The following is a 10,644-nucleotide window of genomic DNA, read 5'->3' on the forward strand; positions in this document are numbered from 1 at the left end:
ACATCTTCCTCTCAAGTTCCTCCAGCAGGCTATACCCCCTTCTCTGTAGTTTTGACATGAAATACAGGGAATATTAAGAGTTGATTTTATCTGACTTAATTATTATAACAACTCCTAGTCTTCACTTGATTTATAAACTTTCTCTTACATCAAGATTTCCATGTGAACATTGTCTACTCTAAATGCCCCATATGCAGAAATATCTTTAGAAGTATTGATTAATTAAACTTATTGGTTTCAATTACTATCAGACCTCTTGGAATTATTGACCAGATCTAGTGAAGATTACCTTCACTAATACCAAATTTAGTCACTTGTAGAGTAAGAAGTTTTTTAATAAATCTACAAACACTCCCCACATAGTCACCTTTCTGCAAACAGGAAACCTTGAGAAACTTCAAGAGAAGGCACGGTAAGGATGGGTTATGGTAAAAAACTGTTATAATCATCTCTGATTATAGGTAAGCAATTTACTAATAATAGGTCTATTTGGGCTCTTAGCAAAAGGTGTGCTATAGCTACTCTCAAAGTCATCGGAGTAGAATGCTTGTGATTTGAGGGCAGAATTTTATCTGTGCTTTCTTCCTTGAAAGCATCAGGGTGGGAAGTTAAAGCCTACTGTCAGATGCCAGGAAGCTGCTGTGAGCCAGTGATACACTTTGAATACTGGCGTTTCTCAGTGTGATCCACCAGAGGCTAGAGTTGTGTTTGTTTTTTAGGCTCAATCCAGAAAGGTTTATATAATATGGTTGCAAATCAGAACAACCAAAGATACAACGAAATAAATACCAGTGATCCCAGACTCATCTCTGGACTGTGATGAGAAAAAAATTCATCAACTTTTCCCACCCTTTTAAAAAATAAATAGGTTCCCTGAAGAAGAAAAATTTGAACATTGTTAAAGACTAATCCCATAGTATAGAAATAAGTCTCATGTATTTTCTGTTTCCCTTCTGTTATTTTATGTTGATGATGAAATGAAAATTATATGGCATGTGGGCATTTCCCTGTTTTCTCTGAAGTAAGAATGAAAAATTACAATTGTGGGGCCTGTGTGGAAGGTAAGCTCATTATATTCTGGAGGAGTCAGTGCTCACTTTTGGAATATAAAAAAAGGTAAAAAGGTGAATCAAGATCAAGTCAGTTACTGCCTAAATGAAGGTTAAATTATACTTTGGAGAGTTTAGTGTAGTCATATTCTACAGGAGTAGTTTGAATTTGAATACATTGTGCCCAAATAGAGTGATTATAGTTTGCACATTAGGGAGAGACAGTGCATGAAATCTTCACACATCCTTGCACAGTCCTATTCCAGGTAACCATTGTCAACCCTTGTTCATTTACAGCACTAGACCTGTAGACCCTTGTATCCCTGATATCTTTGCTACATGTACCAGTAGTTTTAAGGGAGTCAAATGTCATATAAAATAACAAACTCTCTAAAAGTTTCAATAACTTGAAGAATGTAAATGCAATATATGTCTTCTAAAAGCGTGTCTTATGTCTTTAGAAGTGTAATTGAATATTGGAAAGGCTTTTGCCACTTAACTATCTGTAAGTAGTACCAGGCCTCCTCAGTTTTAAAACACCTCCTGTTGAAATGGGTGGAGGGTATTCTCCATAAACCCAGGGCTGATTAGTGCACTGGAACAGTATCCCTGTTGCTTTCTGCTACTAGACTTTTGATAAATCACCATTACTGCAGTGGACAGTGACATACATGACAGTGTTTTGTAGACTATGAATCACCACATAAAGGTAAATGTATCAATGTTGCCAGGAAAATATAGATTGGTCTGTGGGTAACAGAAAAGGCATAAAATTCAAAAACTATTGTTTTAGCAACCCCCTTTTTTTCTTTTTATAAATATGTTGAGGATTTTGATGATTATAACTATGGTTCTATTGTTGGTTTTTTTTTTCTGACAAATTAACTATGTATTTATGATATACATGCAACCTTTTTCCTTCTTGGCCATGGAGCAGCTCCACTAGTCCATTATATTTAGCAAATTCATCTTGATGACTTGCTAATGCCAGTAATTCTGGTCACATATTTAAGGTTTTAAAGCTTCAAAAGCTATGCAGAAAAAAAATAGAGGTAATGTGAAGCTGGAAGGGAGACCAACAGGTCCATATTAATTACTCAATTTGCAGAATACTACATTTCTAACAAAAACAGGTTGTGTTGTTTCATAAAAGCGTGGGAAGGGAATTAGAAGCAAAGTTGATATATATGAATTGTACCAAATGTACCCAATTAACAAATGCTGTAACATGGTATTCCTTAAGCTATGTTCATGAGTAACTCATGAAACAGCTACTGCTGGAGGTAGATCTGCTCATGAGCACAGTGTGGTGTGCACAGGAAATTCATTGTTGCTGTGTTCTAAAACTAATTTTCACATAAGCATATTCATTACCACTGTAAAAAACCTATTAGCTCATCTATACATCTTTGATTCATTTCACTCTGTAATACTTCTGGGATAAAGATCCTTGCAAAGTATCTGCCATTCACAAGATTTGTGCCTCTCATTGTTTTCATGTTGATTAAGTCATCGGTTTCCAGTGACTTGCACTTCCTTTTCTAAGCATTAGAAAAATTAAGACCGCTTTCCCTTTGTAAATTATAGCCTCAATTCTCAATAGAATTGCACCATCTTTTCCTCTAGAGATCACTTCTAGGAGTTCAAAAAACAAAGTATGGATCTTTAACAAGCTATGACCTTAAAACTGGAATGATCCTTAAAGATGATCTGATCCAAATCATTTTTTGTTGAATTAACATCTGAATATCATCTTCTTCAGGACCTTTTTGGCTATTGTTCTTGTATTGCAACCATAATTTTTCTTTCTGGCTACCCACAAATTTGATAAATATTTCCTTCATTTTTAGTTACTGTTGAATACACTGACAACCTTTTTAAGGGTCATTTTTCTAACTCTTATGACAATTTTTCTTTATCTTGTCTAAGAAGATTTATAAAAGTCCTTCAAAAACATAGTTGAAGTACAGATTTTATTTTCTTTGAAGAAAGTTAGAGGCATATGAAAGCATTATACAAATTAGAAATAAAAAATAAAATAATAAAGTAAATGAGCAGAAAAAGCATTATGTTTCACTTCACACCAAACCAAATGTAACAGACATCCTATCTTTTGGAAGGAGTAAGTAGAAGAGTAGGATTCCAAATTAATTCACTCAGACAGCAGCTGGTCCTCCACAAACTTATTTTGCTTCCATACTCACAGAAACCCAATGTTTTAGATTTTTGACCAGTGATGAAACTGAGGACCAGTGAACTTTTTTTCACTCATTTTGTAGGAAACAATATAATTTAAAACCAGGTCTAAAATCTACTTCCTTTCCACTGTGCCACAAAAATAACCTAGAAGTGTGAGCAATGTAGATAAACAGATATGTCACCTATTTTTGGCAGGAAGCTCAAAATATTCAGTGATATTAAACATAGCAAAAACATCTCCAGTTATCAGTTGTTTGGGCTATCGGTGCTAATCTTAATGATGATGAGCTTTGTATGATCTCAGTCTCTGGTAAGAGCTTGTCTGGTCAATCACCAGTGGTGATGTTTACTAAAATGGAATGAGTCTGATTGCCAATTATTTCAGAGGAAGAGCTTTATAATTTCTTTATTCAGTGTCCAAAAACTAAATTATGTCTTTCTTTTTCTTTAAATATATATATTTTTTATTTTTCAGTTGCAGTTGACATATAATATTATATTAGTTTCAGGTGTACTGCCCAGTGATTAGACATTACATAACTTACTAAGTGATCACCCCAATAAATCTAGTACCCATCTGATACTATACATAGTTATTACAATTTCATGGACTATATTCCCTATGCTGCGCTTTACATCCCTGTGACTATTCTGTAACCACCACTCTGTACTTCTCAATCCCTCACCCTCTTCTCCCATCCACCCAAACCCCCTTCCATCTGGCAACAGTCAAAATGTTCTCTGTATCTATGAGTCTGTTTCTGTTCTGCATGTTTATTTTGCTGTTTAGATTTCACATATAAGTGAAATCGTATGGCACTGTCCTCCTCTGTCTGACTTATTTCATCCAGCACAATACCCTATAGGTTCATCCATGTTATTGCAGATGGCAAGTTACATTCTTTTTTATGGCTGAGTCATATATCTATACCTGTATCTATACATATATATAAAATCACCTCTTCTTTATCTATGCATTTATTGATGGACACTTAGGTTGCTTCTCTATCTTTGCTATCATAAATAATGCTGCAATGAACATATAGATGTGTATGTCTTTTCCATTTCAAATAAATACCCAGAAGTAGAATGGCTGGGTCTTTCTTTGTCTCTTGTTACATAGCATTTGTTTTAAAGTCTTTTTTGTTTGGTATAAGCACGGCTGCCCCAGCTTTTTCTTTTTCATTTCAACTTTTATGAAATATCTTTTCCATCCCTTTACTTTCAGCCTGTGTATGTCCTTTGATCTGAAGTGAGTCTCTTGTAGACAGTATATGTAAGGAAGAGTCATGTTTTGTTATCTACTTAGCCTCCATATAAAACTAAATTATTCTTTAAATATCTGTTTCATCCTGAATTGGATTTATGTAGTGAAATGCCTACATAGTTTGCATTTTTTCCATATATTTTTTCTTCAGATTATTCATTCCATAATTCCTCAAAAAAATAGCACATCGCATTTGAATTTTAGAACAGAGATTTATTTATTCCATCATATCTTTCAAAAACCCAAAGGAATTATTTGGATTTAGATTTAGATTTTCATGGAAATTCAAGCATGAGAATAAATTTGATTTAGAATATTTTCTTATTCATATCTTTGTAATAATCTTACAATAATGAGTTTTACTTTAGAGTAAGTTGGTACTAGAACAATTACATATTCATTTCCTTTTTGAGTCTACTTATTTTTTAAACATCTCCATTTGTATTCTTTGGACTAAAGAAGATCATAAATATGTATTAGCAATACACTTTACTTCAATATTGACAAACATTGTATGTATTTGATATTTTACTATATTTCCTTTTAGAATCTAAAAGTACTATTTTTAAATAAAAGATGTTCATTTTCAAGGTACAGCTAATTATAATTAGTAACATTTTTTGGTCATCAAAGCAGACTCAGAATTTAACTGAGGTTGTAATAAATTTTTCTTTTGTATTTTGAAGGATAGATAACTTATCTGTTCTTTTATTTTTTTATATTGCAAATCTTTAATAAAAATTCACATTTAAATTAAATTTTACCTGTTTATTAAAAATTAGAACTGTTACATTTTAATTTTCTGCTAAATACCTATACTATAAGTGAAGCTAGTGGTTTTACAGATTAAAATTGCTGCAGCATTTTTATCCTTACTATCATTGAATTTCTACTGCAGGGTTTAAAAATAATAAGTAACATAGTAAAAAGGGAATATTATGAAAATAGTTATTATGGAATTTGAATTTTAAAATTATTTTTTCAAAAAAATTATTATTATATACTATTAATTTATCTTAATTTTATCTTAACAGCTTCCTCTACCAAGACGACATATATCAGCTACAGCAATCATTCAATCTGAAACAGGGAAATGACACAATATGAAGAAATCTGGTACGTGATCTCAAACAATGAACATGACACCTCCAAGACTCACTCCTGGAGATCTCTGTAGATTACAATCAATCAAATCAAATCAATAGGCAATCTCATGAGGAACAAAAGTAGCCATGAGCCAAAAGTATCAATAACAAAGAGTGAAGAAACCCGTTTTAGACAACGCAACCAATGAGCGTCAAGCTAAAGTAATGCTTACTCATGAGCAGTTAAAAAATAAATCACAAAAGGAAAACTAATGTTAGCTTGTGAAACAAAAATGCTGTTGAAATAAACCATGTCTGATGTTACTCTTGTAAGTACTTTTCTGTGATTGTGAGAACTCCTGTTCCTGTCCCACATTGTTCAACTTGTATAAGACAATGAATCTGTTTCTTGTAACGGCTGACCGGATTGAAGCCCTGGGTTGTGCTAAAAATAAATGCAATGGTTGACGCATGCAATTTTTTATACAAATAATTTATTTCTAATAATAAAGGAATGTTTCGCAAATGTTGAGAGTTGTTTCGTTTCAGTTTTAAAGCCAGGGAAAACTCTTTCCAGGTGGCACTTCTGCTGTTACTTAACTCCTGCTCTAAAAGCCCGAGGAAATACAATTTCCGTGAAGAATGTGATTTTGTACATTTGTGTGTATATGAAGAAGCCTGTCTTTTATTCCTACATGAAAGAGAATTGCTTGTGTAAGATTCTGTGGATATTTTGAGATTTATGTAGTCGTTTTTCACAGTAATTACTTCTTTTATGAAGAACCAAGCGGTAGCTTGAGGTGAATTGCTTCACGTATCACAATTAACAAATTATGAGTTAAACTTTACTTGGGAGAATGTAACGTGAAAATCACCATCTTAAAGTTTATCAGAATGTCACTGAAATTTCTCATTTTCTATGTCAGAACTTTTGCCTAATGAAGTACTCCACTGTGTGTATTATTAACCTTTTCTCACCTGGGCCTGAAATCAGTGAAGTAATGGGCCTTACCCAGCACATTCCTCAAAGCACAGAATTAGCATATTTATTCCCTTGGCAGCACTAAAGGAACCACAGTTCAGATAATATGTCAATGCTTTCTTATTTTCCAAATGAAAACATTCATTGGTTCATAGAACAGCATCATTAAAGAGAGAGAGTGAGTAAGGGGAGCTTGTGTCATGCTAATAAACCATGCTAGGATGGATAAAGGAGCCTGTTAAAGGCTTTCAAATCTGTTCCCATTTCCATCATGGGCTCCTCTATTCTGCACAACCCCAGAAATCCATCAAGTCAATGGGTCTCGACAATCATTTTGTTAGTAAATGTTCTCTCTGCTGAGTTAGGTTGGATGGCTCATTGCACTCCTTATAGATATAAAGAGCTATAAGTGCTCTGTAGCTTCAACCCAAGTATCGACAGTCACTTTATTTAATAGAGAGAGTTGAAGTACCATAGTGCATGCTCCTTCAACATACAGTGACATTTCCTAGATACCTACACAGACAGAAAGCTGCAGACAGAAGGAAATGTGTACTTATTCGCCTTTGGTTGAGTTTCTCCTAACAGTATTTGTTGTTTGTAGATAATATTTAAATCAAAGAATAAGGGCATTATTTTTAAATTTTCAGATAATCTAAAATACTGATAAATATAATTTTATAATCAGGATCCTAAACTCACCTCTAGGTGTGCATTTTTAGATAAGACCTAATTTAAAACAAAATAAACTCATAACTGCATATTTAGTATATTTCATTTGCCACATAGCTCAGAACAAATAGCCATGCCAAGAAGTAATTGTTACTGAATTTTAAATTTTACTTTTTAAGTTGACAGTTTTCTTTTCATTGTATATTATTAGTGGTGGTTTTTAAGATTTTTTACTTAAATTTAGTAAGTATCCATGTTTGGTTGAGAAAAATGCTTGAATTTTACAAGCTTTGCTTATCTTTCAGAGACCAAAATTCAAGTATATTTTCATGTTTTCATTTACTAATTGACTCTAGTCAGGGTAAGGAGATGTAACAAGGTGATTATGAGAACAAAGTTGGCTCTCAGACGAAAGGTGGGTTTTTATTATTATTACTTTTTTCTTTTAAGGTGTTAGAAAAAAAATAAAATATTGAGCATAATTTGTGACATTTCAAAATTGTTCTTCCTCTTAAAACTTACCAATGGGTTGTTTTCCCTAAGTACTTTTATAAATAACTGATACTTGTTTCATGTTCTGCAAAATCTTATTTCACTTATAATAGAGTTGAATAATAGTTCTAGTGGATTTACATTCCATCCTTCATAACATTATATCAGCGGGAAACTTTCTCCTTGATGAAACTACAGTCCTCCCCAGGTAGTGGGAAGATAATTTCCCTCAGCCTCTTACAGTAGGAGCTGGAGAATGCTGACCTCCACTGTGGTTATTTTCTCAGGGATTTTGCTGAAGACTCCAGAGGTGGTCATATAGGCTGGAACAATGTGGGGAGGCATCCTGTAAGAAGAATTTAGCATGTGCTAGTAGTGATTCTTAAGTCCCGTGCTTTAAAATGAATTGCCTGTGTACTGTAGATAAGCAAATAAAAATTGCATGCAAAATATAGTATTATATTCTTTAGAATACACCTTGTGTTTTATTCTGGCCAAGAAATGTCATATCTAATCTCAGCATGCCAGAGGAAATGCTAAAAATGTAGCCCAAGGTAATATTCAGCAAATGTCACTAGTATAAGATGAGCGATATATTAGTGTGACCTTGGGCCAAATCTGACCTCAATTTTTAAAAGTTTTTAGTTTATACTAGTTAATATTTAAAGGTGTCTAAATCAATGATGGTGGATCTGTCACAAACCAATTTTCTTCTTAAGAAAATATACTCAGAAATTTAAACTTGAAGGATGACCCATTGGAATACGGACAAGAACTGAATGGCTAACTTAATTTTTAGTATTTATCAAAAATTTACAAAACAATGTGGCATGTCAGATAAACAGGATTTTGCATTTTTAATTTGAATTAAATACCATATTACAGGAACTCTCACTAGGAACAGAAATTTGTCTCATTTATATTTTCTTTCCTTTTAACTCTATTTTATGTATTATTTACCAATGACAGTATAGAAGAATATTAACAATTTTCTAAGTTATATTAGCCAACACTGATATTTATTCAGTAGAAAGTGGAAAAAATGGTCTTCTTAAACTCTATTATGCAACCTTACCAATTTTTCTCATTTCATTTATTTAATTTCTTTTAATGTCAGCATTTCCATCCATCTTTTAGAATAAAATAGCTAAAAATAACAGTGAGGTTGCATGAAAGGATAATTGAGAAATAATAACAAATTGTAGAATACTATAATCATATATAATAATCTTTAAAAATAATTCACTTTGCTTTTATTATGGTTTCCCTTTGATGAAGATATGATTAATGAGAAAAATTTGACCACAACTAGAAGAAAAGGTTTCCTGAAGAAGAAATTATGTCTGTGAATGTTCAGACCCTTGCAGACTGTCACCCTTGGAAAGTGTCATATTATAGGCATAGTAGCAAAAAGCAGAACAATATTGTTTTCAAAAACTGTGACTGTTCTATTCAGTTTTTTCTTTTTCTCTTTCTTTTTTTGTAGCATAACCTTTAATGATGTTATTGCTTTTGGGCGCCATTATTTCATCATTTAATTTAACCCTTTACTAGGCAGAATATTTTTCTCTATGTTGAACTCAGAGCGATAAGTTTAGAGAAGAAATTTGACCTATTAAATACACTTTTCTAATTGCTTACTGCTTAATTAAGTAGCTTTGGGAAAAATAAATAGGACAGATAACTTTTTACAAAGTCAAGATAGCCAGTGTGGATTGGGACCTAGGAACATACGAGAATTGGCCATATAATGACTTGGATGTATGGGTGATGTGGATACAGAAAACAGAAAAGACAAATGATCAGATTAATGTTTCAGTTTTTTAAATAAGCAAAGGAGATAATTTACCAATGAAGTAGTCCCATTAGGGAAGTTTACTGGAATATACAATGGTGTTTGAATGCTAATAACAATTACTAGAATGTTAAAGTATAATTTTGAAAGATAAAAATATAACTCTCATACAGAGGTAAAATGAACAAGGCAAGGATTTTGTTCAAGTCATCAACTAATGAGGGAACCAGTAAGATGTTAAAACTAGAACAAAGCATTTGAGAAGCTAGGAATATATATATATATATATATATATATATGGATCAGAGGGCTCCATATAAAACTATCTTGGTACCTTACATTATAATAAATGATAAACATTGAGGCCATTCCATTGGACAGACATTATTTGAATCTACTAGATAAAAATCAACACATTACTCCTTGCACCTACAGAGCTATAAAGTAGCCATGCTGATAGAAATTCAAAGGCAGCACCATACTGAAAGAATAGCTATTAATATATTTTGCCTATTTCCAAGTTTTGAATAATTTTTCTGAGGAGTGATAATTCATTGTTTTACTTCCCCTAATTTCGAGCATTAGGTCATCAATATGTTTTAATTATTCTTTTTTGTCTTTACTCTTTACTGTATCTCCAGTTCAGAGGCTGAACTGAATAAATGATATGGAGAATAAATGGGTAGCTACCTTCAGCTAAGAGTTCCCTATCTGGCAGCTCCACAGATAATCTGTGAAAATGTAACTTCTCCCGCCCCACCTCACCCCCAGGTACTGTCCTCTCTAGTGGGTATTTTTTCTCCCCCTCCCTTTTTTTATAATTTATTTTTATTGATTTCAGAGAGAGGAAAGGAGAGGGAGAGGGAGAGAGGAACATCAGTGATGAGAGAGGCATTGATGGGCTGCCTCCTGCATGCCCTCTGGTGGGGATCGAGTCTGCAGCCCGGGCCTGTGCCCTGACTGGGGATCGAACCCCGATCACCTGTACCCTAGGTGAATGCTCAACCACTGAGCCCCGCCCCACAGGGCTCTTTCATTTCATAGTAGGAAAAATTAGCTTTTTCAGAATATCCCTGAAGATGACCAACCATGGATAATTTACC

At 33.2% G+C, this 10,644-nt stretch overlaps 1 protein-coding gene across 4 annotated transcripts in view; it reads left to right on the forward strand.

Moving 5' to 3' along the window:
* Nucleotides 1–6,131, forward strand: part of GRM8 (glutamate metabotropic receptor 8) — a 688,454-nt gene extending 682,323 nt beyond the window's left edge. For 2 of the 4 annotated variants that reach the window (XM_081148115.1, XM_081148113.1), the window contains exon 11: nt 5,550–6,131. In XM_081148115.1, coding sequence (XP_081004241.1) covers nt 5,550–5,599 — 50 coding nt within the window. In that variant the 3' untranslated portion in view covers nt 5,600–6,131. The remainder of the gene's footprint in view (nt 1–5,549) is intronic. The other 2 variants (XM_081148114.1, XM_081148116.1) reach the window with 1 other exon arrangement.
* Nucleotides 6,132–10,644: the final 4,513 nt, after the last annotated feature.

Source organism: Miniopterus schreibersii (assembly GCF_964146895.1).
Source record: "Miniopterus schreibersii genome assembly, chromosome: 9".
Lineage (NCBI taxonomy): Eukaryota > Metazoa > Chordata > Mammalia > Chiroptera > Miniopteridae > Miniopterus > Miniopterus schreibersii.